The 24,128-nt window shown below is 38.5% G+C and overlaps 1 protein-coding gene across 4 annotated transcripts in view; it reads left to right on the top strand.

The window, feature by feature from the left end:
* PRMT3 (protein arginine methyltransferase 3) overlaps positions 1-24,128 on the top strand; it is a 63,795-nt gene that overhangs the window by 17,583 nt on the left and 22,084 nt on the right. For all 4 annotated transcript variants that reach the window (XR_005829900.1, XM_040608449.1, XM_040608451.1 and 1 more), the window contains 5 exons: positions 817-938; positions 5,400-5,499; positions 14,358-14,436; positions 19,504-19,691; positions 22,323-22,409. Coding sequence is in view for 3 of the 4 variants with exons in the window: in XM_040608449.1 (XP_040464383.1) it covers positions 817-938; positions 5,400-5,499; positions 14,358-14,436; positions 19,504-19,691; positions 22,323-22,409 (576 nt within the window). In the remaining variant the exon portion in view is untranslated. The remainder of the gene's footprint in view (positions 1-816; positions 939-5,399; positions 5,500-14,357; positions 14,437-19,503; positions 19,692-22,322; positions 22,410-24,128) is intronic.

Here is a 24,128-nt window from a genome sequence, read left to right as displayed (position 1 = left end):
TATTGAGGCCTGAACAAGGCTACTTCGTAAAATCTCTGCTTTATGAACACTGCTGGCAGCTCAACTCCACTTGTTAATATATTTGGTACTATTTCTTAAGCGCTGTGCATTTTTAAACTTTCCTGTCTTCCTACAGTAGCTAATATGTTAATATGTGAGATGTCATAACCAAGCATTCGCATGAGTCTTGTTGCTATGTTGGGTGTACTTTTTTCAAGCATAGTGATGAAGTTCAGTCTTTTTTCATGGAAACTCGGGGATCCCATCTTCTTAGATTTATTTTTTTTTCTTGGTCCTATTTTGATTATAAATGGTGTTGGGCAGAAGATATTTCCAGATGTTAAAACTGTGCCAGTTACCATTTTGGAATTCAGTCATTTTGAGCCATAGCCATTTGGAGGGACTGTGGCCATTTCTAGCGGAGGATTCCTGGATAAGTTTCAGAATAGACTGTTAATGAGAAACTGCAGTTAGAGTATGTTTTTTCAGTGCTAAATTCAGTTATTAGTGATTCAGTAAATTAAATTGCGAAGGTTACAATTTCCTGTTTCTCCTATTCATGTAACTTCTTAGTTGTTGCCCAAATAATTGCTTGTAATATTCACTGAGTTAATCTGCAGTTGGAGCTAGTCTGTTTTGTTGTCTACCCGTGAAAAGTAGTCGAGGGTGTGGAGTTAGAACTGCAGTTTGACTTGAATATCTTTGAATATGCAACCATTTGTTGTATATGGTATCTCACTGTAGCAGCAGAACGAGTAGAAAAATCCTAGCAAGGGGAATAAGGTGTTTATTTTTACCTCTGTGTATTTGTTTCAGGTGGTTTTGGATGTTGGCTGTGGAACTGGAATACTCTCCATGTTTGCTGCCAAAGCAGGTGCAAAGAAAGTGATTGGAGTAGACCAATCCGAAATTGTCTATCAGGCCATGGACATCATTAGGTAAGAAAAGTTTCCAGGGAAGTATGGTAAATGTTGCTGTAAAAAGTTATTAAAATGCTGTTGCTAGTTAACGATCCCCTATCACATAGTATGTGTTCTATTGAAGTCCTTCTTTGTCCTAAGAATTAACACAGGTTTTGATGTGCAGTAAAGCTGTTTGCTCTCCTGGTAGGGGTAATTAAAACAGGGCTGTAGTTAAGGCAGGATGTTTCCCAGACCTTCCTCCTAATGTTAGCACAGGGCCACTGCTGCCTGGCTGCAGAGGTTCTAACTGACTGCTGCCAGTCTGGTTTCCAGTACTAACTTTTAAAGTGCAAGAATGATAAAATTGTAAGTTTTCAGACAACAAACAGGAGAGTTGAGACGTGTTTCAAAAGGATGTAAGAAGCTTTTCCTGGCAGCACTATTTTGCATTAAAGAAACATTCCAATTTAGATAAACCTGATAAAAGTTGTTTAATTGTGTGTATATATAGTTGTTTAATTTTCTATTTCTGTATAGGAATTTTAAATAATGATACAATTTCTAGAATTTAATATTCTATGTTAACTTAAAATTAATTTTATAGTAAGTATTTTGCAGAAGTATAGAAATTAGGACTATAGAAAGAGACGTTTTATTTTTATAGAAAAATGGTCTGTTTAAAATAACTTCTACTCAATTCATCTAAAAGCAGATATATTTTAGATCGTGTTGGAACTGTTTTAAACAAAAGTTTGTCATGCTTCAGTTTTTACCAATTTTAGCACATAAAAAGGAGACATGTAATGCAGCTTTCTTTAGCAATCAGACCCTGTAACTATGTGGTATTTTAGTTTCAACTTGAGGAAAACTGTTCTCTAGTAAGGTTCTCTGTACATTGGTATGTTTAAGGGACTCTGTGGGAATAGTAAATGTCTATTACCCCGCGTTTTGTTCCTTTAGAAGTCTACTGACTTCTGATTTTCATGCTAGTTGGAAAGTTGGTTTTTTTTCTGCAGTAGGGGTGGTGGGAAGCAAACCAACCAAAAGAAAAACTACCAAACCACAAACCCAAGAAGAAGCACGCATACAGATATGTGCACAGTCTGCAGAGTCACTGAGAACAGTTGTTTCCAGGTGAACTGCGAAGATGTGGCATGCCATGTAAACCATCATGGAATAGTACAGGATCCTGGGGGAGTGTGGGGAGTGTCTGGTCTAGTGCTCCTTATCAGAGCAGAATCAGCTGCAATGAGTGGCCCAGGGCTCAACTAGTCAAGTTCTGAACACTGCACTTCTGTCTGAATTTCTCTGGAAAATGTCCTGCTAGGCTAGCCTCACTCTTATTTTTGAAGTATCGAATTGTAGCGTCCATTGTTTCAGTTTCTGTTGTCTGTCATCCAGTCTCTGTGATACATGGTAAGAGCTTGGCTCAGTCATCTCTTCACCCCTCTGCTAGACAGAGGTAGGCATCAGAAACCCATCCCTTCTTGAAGCTGAAGAAACCCAGTTCTCTCAGCTTCTCACCGTATGTCATCTGCCCCAGTCCCCCATCATCTCGGCGGCCCCTTCACCAGACTTGCTCTGGTATGTCAGTCTCTCTTCTTCTTGTATCTTGTCAACTGACAACTCTCTTGTCAGCTGGGGAGCCCACAACTGGATGCCATACTCACAGTTTTGCGAGTGTCACATGGAGAGGGAAAATGACTTCCCTTGACCTGCTGCTACCCTCCTGCATATGTGACGCAGTAGGCAGTTGGCCACTTCTGCTACAAGGGCCTGCTGCTGACTTCTGTCAACTTGTTCACCAACCCCTGGGTCAGGGCAGGTTGGGGAACAGCAAGCAGAGCTGATGGCTGACCAGCAGGAACCACTGGCTTCCTGGGGTTATTCCATCTGACACACAGGTCTTCACTTTTGTCTTTGCTGGATCTCTGAGTTTCCATCAGCTCATACCTGCAGTCTGAGGTCCCTCTACACAACAGCCCTACCCTCTGGCATATCAACTGGTCCCCCCTAGTTCAGCATAATCCACAGGCTTGTTGAGGGTGCATTCTGTCCCGTCAGGTCACTAATAAAGGTGTTAATTAGTATCAGAACTAGTATTGAACCCTGAAGGATGCTGCTAGTACCCGGCTACCAGTTACACTCTGTACTCGTCCTCTCACCTCTTCAACCTCATGGTCTAGACAGCTCTCTACCCGTCAAATAAATTTATCCACTCCGCATTTCACTAATTTACCTATAGAGGTATTAAGGAAGACTGTGAGTATATGTAAAAATGAAACAGCGGCATCTGAAAAGGTAAAAAGGATTTCTTAGCATGAGGTAGGAGAAATGCAGGTATAAACGTGTACTGTTGATTGCACTGTTTTGTAGGAGCAACGGTGGAAAAGAAAGTCCAGGTAGATACTGAGGAACTTGGGAGCGACAGTTTATATGCAGACTTAAGTTGTACAGAAATAAGGTTGTCTAGGCAGAATTTTTAGGTTAGATAGCACTTTGCCTGTTGGAGATGCAGCACTGCACACTTGGATGCTGTAAAATTATTCTGTTAAATAAATGCCTGTTTAAGGAAAGTACAGTGTTAAACAGTAGATGCAACTGAAACTAAAATGCTTTTATGGCACAAGAAATCATTCTCTAAAGAACCTTTCCTGAGAGACCTTGACATCTTCAGAGTGGTTACAAATGTGAAATAGTGTGTTATTTCGGATGTACTAGGATGACAAACATAGTTCATATCTTTCAACAAGTGCACAAAAAGTCCTTTATGTGTTATTTATACTTGGAGGGAGGATAGAAGTATCAGCCAACATGTATTACCTTTGGTGAGGAGAAGGGCAGGCCTTTAAGAAAAACAACAAATCAAAACTGTTAAACTCTTAAGAGTGACGAATTGCCACTTGAAGTACACTGAACCGTCAGTAAGGCTACACGTTTATAGGTACCTTCTGCTATAACGCGTTCAATTCACACTGAAGTCTTGGGTTCACATCAAAGCAATATGTATTTGTCTTGTTAAACCTACTTTTCCTGAAGGAATAAAGCTGACAAACTTGTAATGGAGTAACAGATATTTATTGGAATACTAAGCAGCATTGTGTAGCCTAACAATGACTGCTGCAGTGTGCTTCCACCTGTGACTCAAGCATGTGCTCAAGAGCTTTTGTCCCTCCCAGAGTTCAGGTTCATTTCTAGCATGCTAATTACTGGAAATAGTGGAATCCATGTGTGTAAGCAAACTGGAATAAGTGGCCTGAATGACATATTTCTTTCCCAAGGTTACATAGTAAACTCATTTTTGATTAAACGCTTGCTTTCTCATTTTCTTACTGTGAATAGCTGATCATAAAATTTCTAGTGCAGTAACTAGCTTGATTTTTGTTGTTCATTACTGTTATGCTAGAACAGAAATTTGAAGAGTACTTCCTAAATAGTATCTCAGCAGTTTTTCCTGCAATCAGTAAACTAGATTGGTTGGTTTGTGTTTTTTATACCTTTCCAACAGCCCACATGTTCAAGTAGCCTTTTGACCTTTCCCTTTCCCTCTCTTCATTCTGATTGTTCTCCCATTGTCTTTTAGATAGAATTTTTTTTTTTTAATGTGATTACTTGTGTGCATTGAAAGCCAGACAGAATGTAAGAGTAAGATATCAGGATAGGAAGGAGGGGACAGAGATAAGAACTGCAGTGGAAAGATAAATTTCTTTGGTGGGAATGCTTTTCTGCCCTCTATAAGAATAGTTATCCTAATAATGGTATGTGCAAGAAAAACTGAAAACTGCTATGTTTCAAGCATTTACCTATTCAGAAATTTCACTGTCATGCAGTTTTTCTTGCAAAAACTAGTCATGTCACAGTACTTTCCTCCTTACACAGGATGGTTATACTGTTACTTGCGTATGGGGTAATACCTGGTTACTGCAGTTATTAACCATTGCAGATGATTTTGGCCAAAATCACAGTAATAATCACGTTCCCCCTGATCTAGGGGGAATGTTTGTTCTCAGTGACTTTGCAGCTAGTGTTGTGAAATAAAAAAACAAGTCGTGCAAAACAGCTTTGTAAGGAAGTTAATTTCCATTGCTCTCCTAGTGTGATGAGTAGGCTCTAATCACTATAGACTTGTGCTTCAGGGGTCAAAGAAGGAGAACTGAGAGCAAGCAACTCTGAGTAAAGAGGAGCGTCATTTTAAATTGTCCTCGTCTCTGTTTTCCTGGTTTCTGAAGCTTTACGTATGTGCATGCACAGCGCGTTGGAGGTACATGGATCTATTCTCCTCCGTCTTTGCCTGGCACTTGATCTGCTCCAATTTTTGGCTACTCAGAAACATTCCCTTTGAAGTATAACTGAGAAGAGGAATATTACATTGTAGTGCTTTCTTGATAAGTTAAAAAAGTTATTGGGGGTAAGAATGCAAAATAAAGACATCAGTATATTTCTCTTGACAGCATAAATCAGAAATATAAACTAATTTATTTATGTTGTGACTTGCAGATTAAATAAACTTGAAAATATCATTACATTAGTCAAAGGAAGAATTGAAGAAGTAGATCTGCCTTTGGAAAAAGTGGATGTAATTATATCTGAATGGATGGTAAGGTGCACGAATGTTCTTTTCAAGACGGTTATATTCAGGAAGAAATGTGTTGTTTAATTAGAAAAATTATTCTTTAAACAATGCTATTTTTTTAACCAAAAAGCTATCGTGCTTGCAACAGTGTCTTTGACAATGTGGGAGATGGGATGACAGTCCCGATTTATGTGGTACCTGGGTACAATTCCTGAGCCGCCTTGTTCATGCTCTTTCAAGTCAAGGTACTCTAAGTGCAGTTGAGCTGTTGTGGGTACAGCAGTAAGTTTCTGTTATGTAGTTAGTATGCAAATCCACAGATGTACTCTATTTCTCAGTAAAGCTTTTGTAGCTGCTCAGGTGAAAGTAATGGAGAAATACTGTCTTAGTCATCTAGCTAGATGATTCTGATAGGTAGAATACCCATAGTCTGCAAAGGCAGCTAAAGACTATCCTGACTGCAGAAAAGACGATAAGGAGGTGAAGAGCACACCAGGAAATATGCAAAAATGCGTAGAGCTTGAAAACAGTGTTACTGTTCATTGCAGCTTTTTAGTATAAGAATGAAATAGCTGATATGAAAAGTATGTAATAAAGATGATACCCAGCAGGAAATGCAGTGTGTAAATGAGCCATTTTCTGGAATCCATTGGATTTTAGCTGTTGGCCTGTTACCTTTCTTTCATGTGCTGGCTGATGACTGTCACACAGTTGTGCTTGCTACCTGCTGCTGATCCTAATAAAGAAATCTGTGTGACAGACCCAGTGCCAGGCGGAACTTCGTAAGAACTGAGGAAGTCTGTTCCCTGTCAAAAATGTGGTAGGAAACACCCCTTGTGACTTCTTTGTGGACTTCTGTTCAGTCTCCTTGTATCTCAGACCTTCAAAAAACATTTCAAAGTACAGGTTTTCTTCATGTTAGTTACTGCTGTTTGCACTTAAAGAAAAAGTCTTTTGCCCTTCAAATTTCAGATCAATAATGAAAACTTATATTCAAAGTTACTTGTTCTGTTTTTTTTGGTGGTGGTTGGTTTTTTGGTTGTGGTGTATTTTTTACAAACTGTGGCTGTTCTATATCCAAGGGCCTTTGGGAGAGAGGTCACATGTTCACAATGGATCCGTATGTATCTTAACTGGTTTCCAGGTAAAGGTGGAAATAAATTGTTTGGGTTTCTGTGTGGGTTTTTTTGTATTACATACTTCAGTGAGCTGGAAATCTGCAAAAGGTTTTCCTCCACTGCTGTAATGAACGCTGTTTGAAGCGTGAGCTTAATTTAGAGTTGACGTCACTAGTTTCAAGGAAGGTTTAAGCCATTGGCTTAAACTAGCAGTTTAAAACCAGTGCGTTATGGTCGGTGATTTGTGAGAGTGTCGTGACTTCACTAGAAAAGTAATTATAGTTCTTTCAGGGAATCTTCTGATCAGCTGCCTAATATGTGCGCCTTGAATAATGTTCCCAAAATCACTTGTCTCATTTTGGAGTCTGGGATTTGGTTTTAAAAGCAACTTGGGCACTTGAGAGCTTAAGTCATGCTGTAAATCAGTGCCTCTAAGGTGAAGTAAAAGATTTTGAAAAGCAGCTCTTTTAAGAAACGAAGTATTGAACTTTCCGTGTTTCCCATTTGTGTGCTAAAAAAAATAAAGACCTTTTAATGTCATAGTTATATAGCCATGTGCATTCCACTTAATTAGGTATTCTAAATATTTAGGAATGTTAGCATTTTTATAGGTTGCTGCAATACAGAGATAAAGAGGACAATGCTGTGGAAGATTGATAGCCGAACAGTGTACGCACTGTTCAACACTGTCCAAAAAGGAACATTATGTTGCCTGGATGCAAATGAAGATTCTTCTTTGGCTGGCTGGCTTGTGTGAATTTGCTTTTTATTTTCTTTCGCTACGTGATACTGACCAGTGTGAAATCTTTTGTTAATATGTGAATGTAAGTGCTTGAAAATGTTGCAAATGCGAAGCATGAGAGCAAAAAGATATTAAATATATGCCAGTTTTCAGCTCTTCATTTAGAGAATCTGTATGGACTAGCAGGAAAACTATCATGGGAACTGTTTTTTCCAGTAACAAAAATATGAGAGTTCTGTTCAGAAAACAAACTGCTTTTAGACTAGTAAACATTAAACCCTTTTGTGGAGCCATAGCGTTGTTTTGCTTGGTACAAAACAGTGCTTAAGACCAGTATGCTGTAAGCTTTTTTTTTTTTTTGAGCTGTGACTGGAGCATTAGAAAATTAAAAACAAGCCTGAGGCAGCAGAGGAAAAATACTGCACCCCCAGGAACATTTCTAGAACAGTCTTTCTGAGAAAGATGTTACATAAAACAGGGTATTGTAGAAGGTGCAGTGTTGCGTTATAAGCATCTCCACCATAATGGTTTCTGATGATCATTCTCTTCATTGTGTAAGTGACCTATGACTTCCACAAACTGCTTGCTGTTCCTTCTCCTTTCATTTCTAAATGTGTTCCCTTAAAATATGCAAAAATGGGAGAAGCATCCTAAATATTACATGGTGAGTAGGGGTGTGTGAGTGTGTGTGTATATATCTCAAATAATATTTTAAATGTGTATTTGCCATCTACTTAAATTCATCTGGATCTGGTTTTGCCAAATTGTAGGTTTAGAGGCTGAGTGATGAGCAACTTCAGTGGCTTTATTTAAGCCTATGAAAGAAATAAACAGTGATCTTGCTTTTAATATAGAGACTAAATGCATTGCTTGTGACATCTGAAGTATGCGTGTTTGACATAGTTAAAATCAGACCATAAGCCAGTGTCCAGAAGGCAGAGTGCTGAAGACTGAGGGTCTGTCAGGCTACTGAAGACCCAGAAAAAAACATCTGTGCAGACCTTTTCAGTCTGAAGACAGCTGTGCATTCCTTTAAGCAAAACTGGTCAAGTATGCAGCCTGTCACAAGAAGCTTGTGTGCTGTGAACCAGGAGCACAAGGGAGAACAGGCGGACTGAGGAGCCGCTTCCCCAATAAACCACGTTGCCTTAAGAAATAACGCAAGAATAGCCAAGTAATAACTGTTCTGCTAACCAAACTGATTCTGTAAGTAGGAAGTCTTGCAGTTCTTGGACAATCATAGAACGGTTTGGGTTGGAAGGGACCTTAAAGATCAGCACGTTCCAGCACTCTGCCAGGGGCAGGGACACCCCCCACCAGCCCAGGCTGCTCCCAGCCCCGTCCAGCCTGGCCCTGCGCACTGCCAGGGATGGGGCACCCACAGCTGCTCTGGGCAACCTCTGCCAGTGTCCCACCACCCTCACAGGGAAGAAGTTCTGCCAAATATCTCATTTAAACCTACAAGGCTATTTAAATGTAAGAATGGATGAGTTGCATCAAGATCTCAGTGCTGGTCTTGGTTTTGCAGAGGTTTCCCTGCCCAGGATCAGGTGATGCTCTGTAGCAGGGCTTAAGCTTCTGGTGAGCCAGCCTACTTGGTGGCCTGGAACTCTGATGTGTGGAACTTCCGAAAGCCTTAATTTGTGAAACTACAAACTATTGTTAGTGGTTATGGGTACCAACCTCTAGCTTTTTTTTTTTTTTTTTTTTTACTTCTCTGCTTGTACTACAGGGCACTTAAAAGCAGATCTCTTAGCTTCTTATTTGAACCATAGACTTAGATGAATTATGTTTCTAAGCAAAGGTACATCTAGTTGAGTATTTGTATACATTGCCTAGTGGCAGTCTGATGCAAATCATTTCTGAACACACATCAGTGATTTGCTTTCACCTTGGTGTAATGACTGAAGACACTTGTCAGTTGGTGGCTTGACCTGAAAATGGTTTGCAAATTCTCAAATTTCATTGCAAGCTCAGAATTTTGACTTGAATGTGCTGCTGTTTGTACAGGTGGTGGGAAACTTTGAGTTGTATACACCATAGACTTGCTGTCAGTCAGGATCACATTTGTGTGTTCTCCCTAGCAATACTGAATTTTAAGAAAGGATGATGTTTTAACTGTAAACACAGTAATTGTATATACAGTATATTTGTTTGAAATAAGCTGCTATGTGAAGTGCTAGTTTTTTGTTAAATTGGATGTTGGGCAGGAAAAGATTTGCTGTGAACATACAAAGGTGGCTGTATGATTGCACATGGATTTTTGGTAGTGTAGTTGTAAACGCCACAGGTTACTTACTGAAAGGGTGAATGCAGAAAGAAACAAAATGCATCTAATGTTTTTCTGGAATGTTCTTATGCAGCTGCATCTGTGTGCAGATCTTTTTTCTCTCTGTACATTTTTACTTATAGCTAAGACTATAAAGCTAGATGTTAAGGATTATATTCACTTGAAAAATATCCGCGTTTCTTGTCTATAAGGGGTTTTACTGCGGGAGGTGATTGTCTGAGATGGTTGTCTAAAATACAGTGTTAGAGTACAGTGTGTTCTCATAAATTGTGGGTTTATGCAGTGCTTTATGATACTGAATATGCAATAGAGCTTTACACAAGGAAAAACTGGTCAAGAGATGGACTCTCAAATTAAAATAAACCAAGGACAGAATCCAGTGCTCCTGTCTAACTGTATGGTTGCTCAGGTAGCTAGTATTTTTCCTCTCTCCCCTTGGCTTTTCTTTGTTTTGTTTTGGTTTTTTTGTTACATGATCTTGAAGTGATACCAGGGTAGGCTATGAATGGAGATATTCAGGATTTAGGGAAAAGAAATAGGAAGTGAGCATGTCAGAAACCCTGGAAACCATCTTTTCTCTCCTTTCTCCTTCCCCTATTCCTTTGATGGCTCTACAGTGATGGTGCTGCTTTAACACTTGCTAGTCTCTCTGTAATCTTAATATTCTCTGTTGTTCCTATTAGGAAGAGGAGATGCATTAATACAAGTTTCTATACCTATAACACAGTAATTATTTATACTTCTACATAAGAATCGAGCTTTTTTTTTGTGTGTGTGGTTAATGTTGAACATACTATATAGCTGAATGCTTTAACTTCTTCACAGAAAAATGGTTTTTATAAAGGAATATTATTTCCTTGCATGACTTTTTAATTTTGTTGCCAACACTAATTATGAGTATCTGCTTTCTGCTGTTCAGATCTTCCCATTTTGTGTTCTCAGTCACCTTATACTTGTTTAAGGACACAACAGGGTGTGCATAATAACAAAGTCAAGCTGTGTTTTTTAAATGTGTGGGCTTGCTCTGTCAGTAATGAATTATTTCCTTTTTCTTTAAAATTGAATCATACATGAGAGATCTGCACGGAGACTGACTTAGCGTGAGGGAAATGGTGCTGCAGCAGAGCATGCAGAGGACTTTATATGTAGCTGCTGCTTCTCACTTAAAGGCACCGCAGGTTTTGGGGGGATTTTCTCAAGTAAAAGTAATTTTTCACAAAATAGGGGCTACATCAGTTTTGTGCATCTGCTTGTGCATCAAGATTACATTTTATTGTTTTTTAAATTAGAATACGCTGTCCAGTCTTTTACATAAGGTCTTACAAGTCAGGCTTCTTTTACTCTGTAGTCTAGTAGAAATCTTGTAGTTAGAAACTTCAGTTTAAGAAAATAATGTACCAAAAAAAAGTCCACTCTTTGGGCCACTGACTTCATAGCTGCCTTTGATTGATCAAATATTTAGTGTTGGGCCTTAGGAATCTGGAGTACCAGACCAGGTTCAGTTATGTTACAGAAAATAATAAAATATCTATTTAATAGAAGGCTTAATCTCGTTTTCTCCATGAAAAATATCATGATGAATACTGAAGCACTAATGTTCAAAGAGCTTCCTATACTTAAATTTTGATCAATTGGTAAAATATTTTTATGTAGATTTGAATTAAAATGAAAATAAATATTGGAGTACTGTTGTATTTGAGTACCAGAGGAAAACGAAACAATGCAGGATATTAAGCTGTCAGACTTCTGTGAGCCTTTTACAATTCTGTTACAAACACAAAATAAAAATATAAGGGATATATAAGAATTGTAGTGATATTCATATTCTTCTGGATTCAGATTTGTCAGTGTGCTCATGCATTTTTGATAGCTGAATTCTTGCCAGACATGACGTAGGACAGACGTATGCTTGAACAGAGTTAACTCAATAGGGCCGTGTGTTTCTGCTGTGTATTTCTGTTCCTGCCCAAATCTGTTTTATATGTCTTTTTGTCATTAGCTGGAGAGCAACCAATTTGTTTCAGCTTTGAAAATATAAAAATAAGAAACTTGATGTTCATTTTGAGAAAGAAATGTCCAACTTCTTAGTTGAAAATGCATAGTATGACACTGTAACATTTAAGATGCGGGGTGGATTCAGTTTGTCTCTAACAGAGAATGTGTCACCTTTAATGTGTCATAGTTTAGCCACTAGCAAGATTGAATTATTAATATGCGGCTCACAGATTTGTATCCTAGAGATCTCTTCACAGTAATTAATTCTGAGGATGCTAATGCGTGCTTAAGAAAAAACAACTCTGAACGTTATTGGGGTGGAAGCAGGAGTGCCCCACAGCATCACGGGGAAAAGAAGTCAGGTATAATTCTCTTTCCAGATGGCACCCCTACAGGTGAGGCAGCAGCCTGTGAAATTACATTCTAAATTACACTACAGATGAGCAGAGCACACCGAGCAAAACGCTTTGGTATAAGTAATAAATGACTTGATTCAGTACCATTGACGGTTTATGTAACTTACAGGAATGCTGTAATGAATTGGGGGGGAAGATAGAACTTGGAGTGTGGGGGGGAACCAACAGTGCCAGAGTGGAAAGGTTGAGGAAAGGACGGTGAGAATTTCACTGTATTTCTCATGAGAAGGTGCATCCTCCAGCTGTATTTCTTCCACTTGTTCGGTAGATGTTGTAGGTGATGGGCATTTTGGGCAGGAAGAAATAAGAGGTGATCGCTTTATAATTTACTGACTCTTGCTGGTAACTAGTCTTAAGATAGTCCTAGAAGTTATATTTTAAAACACTGTGAAAACAACTCACTTGGAGCTAAAAGCGTAGCAAAATTATTTGTATGAACTAACCATTTTCTTTTTTAAAAATGGCAAGAATAAGAATAAAAAAGAACACTCTGGTTTCATTCTGTGCTTTTGTCTTGCGGTAGGCATAAAATCATCTCTGCCTGGTGCGTGAGACTGGAGCTCCTGGCTTGTCCAACCATTTTGCAAAGCTTACTAAAAATCATATTGCTCACAGACCAGTAGCCTTCATTCTGGGACTTGCTCTAAGGACTTCACAAAAGTTAAAACAGTGAAGTGGGAGAACAGGCAGCGTTTGGAAGAAAAGTGTCCAGCAGAGCACTGTCCTGTTAGCCAAAGAAAAGGCTGAGAAAAGGGCATTTTCATTACTGCCAGACCATGTTCTTATTGAAAACAAATACATTGTGCTTCAAGTTTCCGGTTTCTAGCTTTGTTTTCCGTTCTGAAGGCTGCACTGTGGACAGTGACATTTATAAGCAATTCTGAACTTGAGGCACTTTTTGTTCCAAGAGCCTTAGGCAAAATAAACATCCAAGACTGCATAAACTTGAAGTAAACTCGGTGGTCTTAGGAGTACTGTTCCCATGCAATGCTGTCTTATCTTCAGTAGTGTGGCGTGATGACATAAAAATAAAAAAAAAATTAAAGAAATTCCTATGACTGCACAAATTTGGAAGTGTAGGAAAGATGAAGGAAAAAAAATCTTAGTTTTGCCGTGTTTGGTTACTGCTGACTGGGCTTGTAGGACTGCAGGTCCAAACTCTGGACTGCCAGTTGTCTTTTTTGTCCTTCCCTAGTGGCAATCAGTGTGTAAGTCCAGGCAAGTGGATAAATTGCATTTTAAGCAAAATAAGAATTAGAACACTAAGTGGAAAACCAAAATGTACGCTGGTATGATTTGTCTGAACTGAATTGATTTGTTGTCATAAGAATGTATATGTGGATGAAATGTGATGCAAAATTCGGTAAGAATACAGGTTGTACTCAAACTGGGAAGATACAAAGGGGTGTAAAATCAGTAAATCGTAAAACAAAGAACTTGTGTATCTCTTAGAAATCTGCATATGACTTAAAGGTAGTTGTGAAACCGGAGGTTTTATATAAAATGCTTATTGTATGTAATACTGCTGTATGTTTTTTATATCTCAGAAATGTTTAAAGAAATTTTTCCATTTCAGAAAATGGTTGACTTGGTTGAGGTTGCAAGAAGTTGTTCTAAGCATCTATAGCAGTATAAATAACCTGCTATAAAATTAATCCCAGCACCAGAAAAACTACATAAATCTAGTTCAAACTATTTTTATCCTGAGAAGTTAAGTTCAGGTGCTGCTAAATGACAGAACATCAGAGAACCAGCGTCTTAGGTGTATGATTTATTTCCACTTGTCTTAGCATTGCCCAAGCTGGGACTGGGCACCACGAGGTCGCAAATGTGAAGTAGCAGAGATGTGTTCCTCTAACAATGATTTTCATGGTCAGAACTTGCAGTTCTAAGTGGGAAGGGATTTTCTTGGGGATTTTTTGTTCTTTGGGGTTTTTTTCTGCATAGTCCCTCAGAGTTATTAGTAAAAAATCAGTACATATAGGTTTTCACTTCGTTTGAGTTGAATTTGATTTCTTTGGATGTAGTAGGACTCTGTCAGTTAATTGCTGGTATATATTGGATGTTTGTTGCCTATAATTTATTAAATTAGTATGTGCTAGATAATTGCAATTTGGGACGTTAAAGATGATGCTTTATGTAACTAAAGTTTTGAAGTGATAATGCTATTGTTGAGAAATTTGCTGGGTGCTGGCTCTTACAGAGGTGTATGGCCGTATAAAGTTCTTAAACTGTGTTGATGAAGTCTATCAGTAGATTCATTAAATAGGCTACACAAGAAGCATAATGATTTCTAAATTCTTTCCCTTTTCTATAAACAGGGTTATTTCCTCCTCTTTGAGTCAATGCTGGATTCTGTCATCTATGCAAAGGACAAATACCTGGCAGAGGGAGGCTCAGGTTGGTGTCCATAATTCTCTTAATAAATTTAGCTCTGGGGGGAAACTAAATGATCTTAGAGACGTAGAATAAGCTATGCATGGATGAGAAAGTTGCCAGTCTAAATGAAAAATGTTTCCATTAGTTGGAGCTTGAAGGCATTAATTTACTGTATGGGTAATAGAAGAACATTTGATGGGGTATCAAGGTCTCAAGTTAATGGTGTTTTTAAGAATAAAGGGGGTTATTTATGCTTAAATACAGTCTAAATTTTTCCTCCCTACTTCTTCCCATACATGTGGGTATTTGTTTTCCCTTCTCAAAATCCCAGTTTCTGCCTAGTTACAAACAAAGGAAAATAAGTTCTATTCTGTAAGATGTGATACTGTTTGAGTAAGCTACTGTGAATTAAAGAAGTGGAGAGGATGTTTTCCTGGAGGAGGGAAGTTTTGTGGGGAGGACATAGTTTAAAACACAACAAACCACATGAAGTAATTAATGGAATTGCATTGTTTCAGTTAAGCATGTTTATTCTATCCCGGTGGGACTTAGTTGTGGTTGGAGGGCAGAGAAGTGACAGGACAAAAAGGTTTTATTTTGAAGTAGAATTGTTTTACCCTTTTAAGTAGCTTGGATAGTGTCATCTTAAGTAGTCTTTAAATGCCTGTAAATATTATTCCTCATGTGGTGCGGTTTCCTGTATGAGTTCTGCATATGCTTTATTCCTTGTCCTTAATTCCTTTGTCAGTATTGTATTTCATATTGACCTTTTCAATCATAGTCATCAGTCTGGGGTTTTTTCCTCTTTTGTGCTAACTGTGCACATAGTTAGTTTCACTACGCTGACTTAATGATTGGATTAATGGCTGTGTAACACTGCTCGCTGCAGTGCTTCCCTTTGATTGCAGTGAGCTCTGTATGCCACAGAGCACAGCAGAAAAAAAGGGGGTTTGTGCAATTGTTCAACATTTGGTCACAAAGCCAAATATACAGGCAAAAGACTGCAGTTCATATTCAGAATCCACTTGAACAATGTGACAGATTTAAGAGCTTTTTTTTTGTTTTCGGTAATGTAGAATAGTCTGGTCAGATCTGGAACACCGTTGTGGTGTACTTTATATAGATAGATGCTGGTAACTTTGTGTTGTAATATAATTAGATCTGGGGACATTCTGTAAAATAGTAAGGAATCATTTCATATTTGGCTACGATTTCCCAAGCCACCTGAAAAGGGCTGGAAATTTTGGACTGCTGTTGAAACTGCAGTAGTATCTTGTTCTCTATTTGTAGGTTGGTACGTTTGCTAGGGCCCTTTGCCTCCCAGCGTTTGCTCTGACAGTGTGTGCTGGTTCTGCAGTACACTTATCCTTGGAGGTTTGAGTATTGCACGGCTGCCCATTGGTATGGCCAGATTTTAAATGGAACGCTGCTTCCTTAAGGCGCTTACAATTACTGCTCTGCTGCCAGCTTGTATAGCCGGTACGTGGTTGTGCCGAAGACTGGTGACAACTTGCTCAGCAATCAGCTTAGCCGGGCAGACACTTCTGCAGTGTGGGTCAAAGCAGCAGAACTGTTGTCACATTCAAATTTGGGTGAGCCGAAACAGCTCGTTCTGAGGCACAGTCTTACCAGAGAAACTCCTGGATCTGCCACTAAGTTTGATTTTTATCTCAAGCCACTCCATACTATTGAGCTCAAGATCACTATTACAAGGACTGTGTGAAAGCTGAAAAAAGCAATAGAAGCGGCTGCCATTTGGCCAAATCTTCCAGTGTCTGAGCCGGGAATAGAATCCAAATTTCTAGATACGCGTTCAGTCAGTCATTTCATCATTATTTAAATTTAGCCTATTGGCATGCTGAAGTGGATTATATCAAAACTGTCTAGGGGAATGTGTACAGTATATAATAGCTTTATTTGGGAACATAAAATTCTTGCTGTCCAGGACCCATCTGTTTGTTCTTTACAGCTATTAGTTGCTAGAGTATAGATTTTTGCATGCACTTGAATGCCGTGCACATTGAAGAGGAGCATCATAGGTGAGGAAGGCATCGTTCAAGGCATAATACTCTTTGCTTGTTCATGTCAAAATGAGGATGGTATTCACTTGGAATTATTTCCGTGTATCTGGAGGATTGCTGCCTTACCCTTCAGTGTCCTGAAGTTTGTGAGGCATTGCTAAGAGATAAAGGATTTCCCATCGTATTCTGTCCACCACGTGAGCTGTTACTAGTGACAGATGACTTGGGGGCACTGAGTCGAGAAGGACACAGATGGTCAAAACAATGAATCTGTGAGAGCATGGAGGAGTATGTGCTTTTGTCCAATCAGCATTTCGTTCATTTCACCTGTGAGAAGGAATAATTATTAAATTATAGGCTTAATGAGAAAAAGACGACAAGTCTGTCAGGATCACCCAGGGAAGTGTTATGGGATGCTCCAGAAGGAGCAGAGGATTTCCAGGGGAATCGAGGATAACGGGTGACATGGCAAATGCAGTTTTAAGCAGATGCTTTTAAACACTTAAGCACTACAGAGTTTAGATGATTTAGGTTGATATTTAGATAAGATGCTTACTTTGCCAGTCAAACTTAAGCATAGCATATGCTTCTGGCCACGGGTGGGTCTGTAAATTTGGAATTTAATGTATTGCGGTAGCCTTTCGCCTGCACCCTGTTGGTGGACCACAAATTTCTTTGTGAAGTCTGAACAAGGCATTGTCTTCTTTTTTACTGCTATTGATAGGCTAAACTAAAAATGCAGATTAGATTAGAGCATTAATGTTTACATTTTTGCGTGTTCTTAATGTTTTGTATAATTGATCATGAGCTTCGCTGCTGATTTAAGGATTTGCTGTGAGGATGAAAAGACTAAAGAAAGACTGATTTTGATCCTGCTCAAATATTTCACACTCGATAGACATGGTAAATTTTTTCCTGTTAAGATGGTTGCAGAAACGTGCGCTAGTCTGGGGAAGGAAGGATATGAACTAGTTGATTACTTTCTCCTTCGAATTTCTTTGATTGCAGCATTGCTAGCTCGCTTCTCTAAGTGTATTTTGTAACTGGGGTCTTTCAGTCTTTTTTTTTTATCCCTTTTCTCACCATACTCCTTTCATCCTATGAAGAGCCTTACCTGAAAAATATTGCCTCAGAGGCTGTAGTTGCTTGCTTTTGTTGTCTGTTTCACACTGTCCATTAATTTTTGGAGCATCAGTGGTGGCTCTTGAAGGTTTGAAATGCTGGGAGGTAAAGCCAAATACAATGCAGTTGTCACACTAGTTAGTAAACAGCAATATGAAATCTTCAAAAAATGGAAATCTCTTATTGGTGGCTCCGGAAACTACTTGCAAATACTCCTACCACCAGATGTTGGGGTTTTGTTTGGATTTTGGTTTTGGGGGGTGGGGGTTGCTGCGTGTGTGACAGCTTTCAGGTGTGCTTGGAACCAAATGATTTGTTTCAGACAAGACAGTTTGACGCCTGTCTGTTTGGATACTCATCAAACTGCCTTTTTTACTGCTGAGTTATTTGTAGGCTGTTCCTGGAGAAACCTTCTGGTTTGAGTTCCTCATCTGCAAAGCAGGAATGATGATAATTTACCCATGGGATTCCAGTTTAAGCTTGCTGATATTTATTTTTTCTGGTTTAAACAGTCAAAGTGAGAAAAATGACAATGTGTTCATATTTTGTATGAACTACTCCTTCTAAAAGTAAAGGTGGTTGCTTAATGCCTTCATATGGGGGAAAAAAAACCAAAACAGCGCTGCTTTAGGAGAGACTCTTCTTTGTCATTAATATGTATAAGATGATTTCCTTTAGGATGAAGGACTCTCTATATAAAAGGTCTAATTTCAATTTGTTGTTTCTATCTTCGGTATTTTACAAGGCAAAAAATTCAGCTGTTCTGACTTACCATGCTATACCAATGATTTCTTCATACTCATTTTGATAAGCTACAACTTCAAGCAGAGCTGAAGACAATATGAATTTTACAGTTCACCAGATTTTGGAGAAGAAAAGAGAAACTTAGTTTCAGTTTTATAGATGCTGGCACCTTCATGTATCACTAAAAAATAAAATAAGGTGTTTATTAGTCGGTGTTTTGCTCTGAAGCCAAATCAAGGATTCAATGTATGTGGCTTGAAACTCTTAAAAACAAAATATGGGAATTTTTATGTGGAAAGAAGTCTAGCTAAATAGAAACTGAGTTTCTCTTACTATTTGATATTGCTGTAGACAGCCATGTTCATAGCAGCTGTTCTTTATGTCTTTTCCAACTCAGAGTGGATAGAGATAGCCAAGAGATTGTCTGGCTTGGCTGTAGGCAGCTGTTAAAAAGGCAAATGCCAGTTTTCCACTACAATTTGGAAAACCTGTAAATAGGTCCTTGCTCTGAAGATATTCTTGGGAGAGGGGAAAGCACGACTGTGAAGACAGTATGCAAATGATAGCTGTCATCCTGAAACCGTGGAAGCAATCAATGAGGAAGTTCTGTCTGTTGGGTGACTTCAATACTCTTAAGATGCAGATAGAAGAGTGGTTATTCTCGCCAGTACTCAGAAATAGTTTTTAGGTTTTAAGGCAAGTACCAGCCAGAGCTGTTAAGAAACAGGAGTACAACTCTTGAGTAAGAGTATTTGCTGTTATCTGGAAATAAGGTCTTTTCACAGAGGTTTTTTCTTACTGCAAAGCCCTCACCTGAATTTTCCTTTGGATGGGTGTCTACAGTTATTAAATACGTTTTAAGTCAGTTTTTGACAGAAGCCAGAATAAGCTGTTGCAAATAATTTTCTTCAGACACCAAGTTTCCAGTCATTTCCTGGAAGTGGGATTCAACTGCAAAGATACTTTGTAAAGAACATAAACATGTTACCAGGGTAGTGTGGAAAAATTAAGTTCCAATGTCTAGTCTCTTCTGTGGACAAATGAGACACCAGAAAATGAAGCGGCAGAAGAAGTGTCTTGTCCTAGAGCTGAAGACAGTTATTTCTTCTTCTAAGATGTTAATCTTAAAGAGGGGGCAAAAAAAAGTCCTCTTTATGCATGTCTAAAATAAGATTTCATTACTCTGTTTCTCTTGTTACAGTTTATCCTGACATTTGCACCATTAGTCTAGTAGCTGTTGGGGATATGAATAAACATGTGGACAAGCTGCTTTTCTGGGAAAATGTATATGGCTTTGACATGTCTTGCATGAAGAAGGCTGTAATTCCAGAAGCTGTTGTGGAGGTGCTGGACCCAAACACACTGATATCTACAGCCAGTGTCATTAAGGTACGGTGGTACTTATATATTTTAACAGTCAGATTAGAAGTTTCATTATTTTATGGAGGATGGGGAAAAAAATACACACAAGCATGCATACACAAACTTAGACATCTTCAAAATTATATGACTGCAGTAAGGTTCTTGGCGTTAAGACTGTAAGACTTGTATTGATTGTATTTATTGCCTTTTTTTTATCAAGTTTGAGCTCTTAAAGTAATTGGTCCGTATTTAGATTGTTCTGTTGTACATTTGCTTGTATCCAAACCCAAATTTACTTGTATTCCAGTAAGTTAAAAGTTCTGTAAATGAAATTTAAACTGTACCAAAAAACCCCAAACCCTTGGAGTCTTTTCTTCTACTTCGCTTCCCTCTTCACCGCAGTCAGCCTACTGAGTCACGGGGGGACTTCTTTCTGTGCCAAGATAGCTGCCTTTAAAGATTAAAATTGATTGGAGGGTCACTCACTATCACCCATAGCTTCATCCAACAGAATGACCATGTCTGAAAAGGCAACAGTAGTTTCTCCAGTACTGATTGAATTAATTTTGTGCGTGCTTTTCTGTGTTGTCTTGGTTTTTTATTGCAGCTTCGTGATGGGGAATAGCAGCAAAGATGATGGAGTCATTACAGATGTGTTGTGTTTTTTATTTTGAGCTTGTTGAGTAGGCTTCTAGAGTCAGTGAAATAAAATCACTAAGGACACCTATAATAATTTGTGTGCCTTAAGGCCTAGAAATCTCTGTTTTCCTGGGGTGTAAGGAGAGGGTAGTGAATCGACTCAGTTGCTGAAATATACCTTGTACACATGCCATTGTAGGGGAGGGTGAATTCCACCCCTAGCGAATGAATGTGCACAAACCAGAGGTACTGAGGTCAGGAACTGGAGGCCATAGTTGTTAGCAGTCTGACAGGTCTGATTGCACAATGAGCGAGGCGTGGGTGCTCTTCCCACCTCCATTCTCTAATAACATTTTGCATGTTCCGATTCAAGTGGAAATGCAGTTGAATACTTCTTGCAAATAGGTCAAGTTTGTTATACAGAAAACAAATAACATATAATGTGATCTAAATTAACAGCTGCATGGATAAGTTGAGCTCTATCAGTTTGTTAGGCAAACAAATTTAAACAGCGTCTTAACCTGGAAAGTGATAACAATAACTACAGTAAAAGGTGGCCAATGCAGTCTGTAAGCTGCTGCTGTTTTAGAAGGAAAATGCTTTGCTGGTCTTTACAGTGTACAGTACTGTACGTGCCCCTTGAATATATGTCATGAGCGATCTCTGTCCAGATGAGCTGTACATGCTTAGCCAGTTTTGTCATCACACAGCATTTTCCATTATGGTTGTGGTTAATGGTTTTATACTCATTTGTTCTCAGTAGCAGTCGTGGTTTTTAAAAATAACCTAAAGTCAGTGCCTGAGCTCGTTTGCTAAAGTTACAGTTCAAAGTGCTAAAATTAATGAGTTTGGTAACAGTAGCATTATAGGTAAATTGTTTCCATCGATAGCCACTCCACGGAACAAATGGATTATGTTTTTGAGGGAAAGTTTAAAAATCTTCCTATTTATCATATGGTTATTGTAGAAGATATTTTAGCATGTCGGCTCAGATGAGCTGCTGCTTGTTTTGTATAGTTTATATTATAACTTTTCATGAAGGAAAACATTGCCTAAAGAAGGAGGAGACAGCATCAAGAAATATTGATTAATGATGTATAGGACATTAAACTTCAGCGGTATATGACATTCTTCAATAAAGCATTTTAACTGAATATATAAACTAAAGAATTTCATAGAGTGAAAAAATGTGGTGGAATTTTTAAGACCAACTGAAAACTGAAGCTTACCGCTCTTCAAAAACTCTCATTTTATATATATAGAAATAATAAATCAGAATATTGAAATGCAAGCTGCAATTTAATTTGACAATGTTACCACTGTTATCCTGGATGCTGTTATTTTACGTTCATTTTAAAATAGCAAAATTGCCTTTGAAGATCAGTATATGTTGGTGTTTTACTGTGAGGGCAATGGAGCAGTGACACAGGTTGCCCGGAGAGTCTGTAGCCCTGGAGATACTCAGAAGCCATTTGGACGTGGTCCTGAGCAACTGGCTTCAGTGGACCCTGCTTTGAGCAGGGGTTGGACTAAATGGTCTCCAGAGGTCCCATTCAACCATTAATTATTCAATGATCAATATAAAAATAACCTGCCAAATCAAAAAGACCCAGTTGTAACCTATATCAGTTTCATACTGTGGTTTAGCATGAACTAAATGAGCAAGAGGTAAAACAGGTGATGATGCCTGTGAAAGCTACTTCAATTTCAACAACGGGCAGCTATCATCAAGAGCAACTTTTCTGACCAGCATTAGCTACTACGTCTGGTTCCTTACCTCTGCTAGTCAAGGTGTCTGTTTATTTTGGCATTTGGGGAAGAGAGGGCTTAGGTGTTTTTTCAGTGTGCAGATAGGATTAATTGGGTTTTAAGTCACTTCACATTTTTGGAGAGCTGAATGAATATTGCCCTAGAAAGGCAGTCTTATTACGAGAGCAACTGAACAACCTTCATCCAAAGGAAGATCTTGATTTAAATTCAGCTCTGTTACTGATGGAATTGTATTATTTTTTTTCATAGCGTATCGACTGTAATACCGCATCCACTCCAGAGTTAGAATTCTCTTCGGATTTCACCTTGACCATTACAATGAGCACAAAGTGTACGGTAAGACAGTTTTAGTCTCTTCATATATGGTCAATATCGCATTGGACTAATCGACAATGCATTAATTATGCTTCATTTATCATCAGTCCTTACCTTGAAACATTCATTTCTGCGGTACAGAGGTGTCAAATGAACCCTCTTTGGAAAGAGAGATGGATGTGAAACCCCACTAATGGCGTTAGTGTAATACGGGTAGATGAGGCAAGGGAGAGAGAAGGGGCCTGAGCACTGGGCTCATTCTGTTGTGTTCACTAGCCCGTTTGCTGAAATGAGTTTTCTGTTCAGATGAGTTGTGACCACTGTGCTCAAGAATAATGCAGCAGTCAGTGTTCTCGGAAGAGCTCTTCTGAGTTCAGTAAAAAAAGTGAAAAACAAGACAGATGTGGGAAAGGTAGGCTATAGCTCGTGCAATAAACATATGGCGGCTCGTATGGCAAACAGGTTCTCATGTAGGGAAGTTCTTGAACTTCCCATGTGAAGGCTGAGGGGGAACAAATACAACATTCGAATCTGAATAACTGGGGGCTTACTGCATCAGTTATATTTATTGCATGCAAGATAATATTTTTACTTTCTGTAAGTTCATGTGATTTTCATTCAAAAGAACACTAATTCTAGAAAGGCTGTGGAATTTGATTGGAGGGGAGTTCTAATTACAGCAAATGGAAGCTTATTCATCTTAGTATTGCAGACTATGCTGCATCAAATTGAGTGAAGACTCTCCAGCAAATCTGAGTTGGCGATCTCACTCAATTGAGTATTATTTGTCTATCAAACACTCTTTAATATGAAAAAAAAAAAGGAAAAAAGAAGGAAAAAAGTTTTCAGTCAAAGCTTTAGAGTTAAATGAAAACTCAGTACTAGGGCATCTTTCAAACGCTTCTTTGAAGTTGTGCCTACGTTGCTCAGTATGAATTTACATAAATACACATTCATTTTGTGGCTCTTTTTTGGTGATCATTATGGTGTCTGGTAGTTATAAGAAAACAGAAACACTGATTTTTGGATTAATGGAAAGTATCACCTATTTATTTTTTTCTGCAAGGGCCCATGCAATTTGTGTTCTGTGTTGTGTTTTGGAAGTATAAGTCAAGGAAGATACCTGAATATTTTTATTTAACATACTTCATGTAAGGATGTGAGTGACTTCTGAAATAAAGATGTTACAAATGTGTTTAAAGCTAAAACAAATCAGGTATTCCAACATAAATATTTAGAGTGTTTAGATTGGTACCTATGTAAGGATACCTTTCCGATTTGACTTAGGTGTGGTGTGCTGCTTGCTTGCTTTGTTGGAATACGGAAGAAAAGAATTGAATACAAGAGTGTTTGAAATGTTACCACTAGGCAGGGCAGTGGGGTAAAAATGAGGTACAGATGAGGAAGTCTGATGGTGGTGTAAACTGAAGTAATGCACTGAGTTTTTAAACGCTAAATGATAAGCAAAGGCAGGATGACCTTAATTGTTACGGATTTTATGATTGCAGTGCTGTGCTTTCACATTCAACATCAATTACAAATGCTTTCCACCAATTTATTTAAATACCAATAATTTAAATTTGACAAAAGTTTGTTAGGCTCTGAGATCTGTCGTAAAACCTGAAGTCTTTGTAGCCTAGCGTATTGTGATACTTCTGCTGGGAATTTCATGCTTAGCTTTAATTCACAACACATCACAGAATCAAGTCCAAAGTAGCTGATTTTTAATACCTTGTGATA

Source organism: Falco naumanni, chromosome 10 (genome assembly GCF_017639655.2).
Source record: "Falco naumanni isolate bFalNau1 chromosome 10, bFalNau1.pat, whole genome shotgun sequence".
In the NCBI taxonomy this organism is placed as follows: domain Eukaryota; kingdom Metazoa; phylum Chordata; class Aves; order Falconiformes; family Falconidae; genus Falco; species Falco naumanni.
Note: the sequence above shows the minus strand (reverse complement) of the source record. Positions and strands in the feature narration are given on the sequence as shown.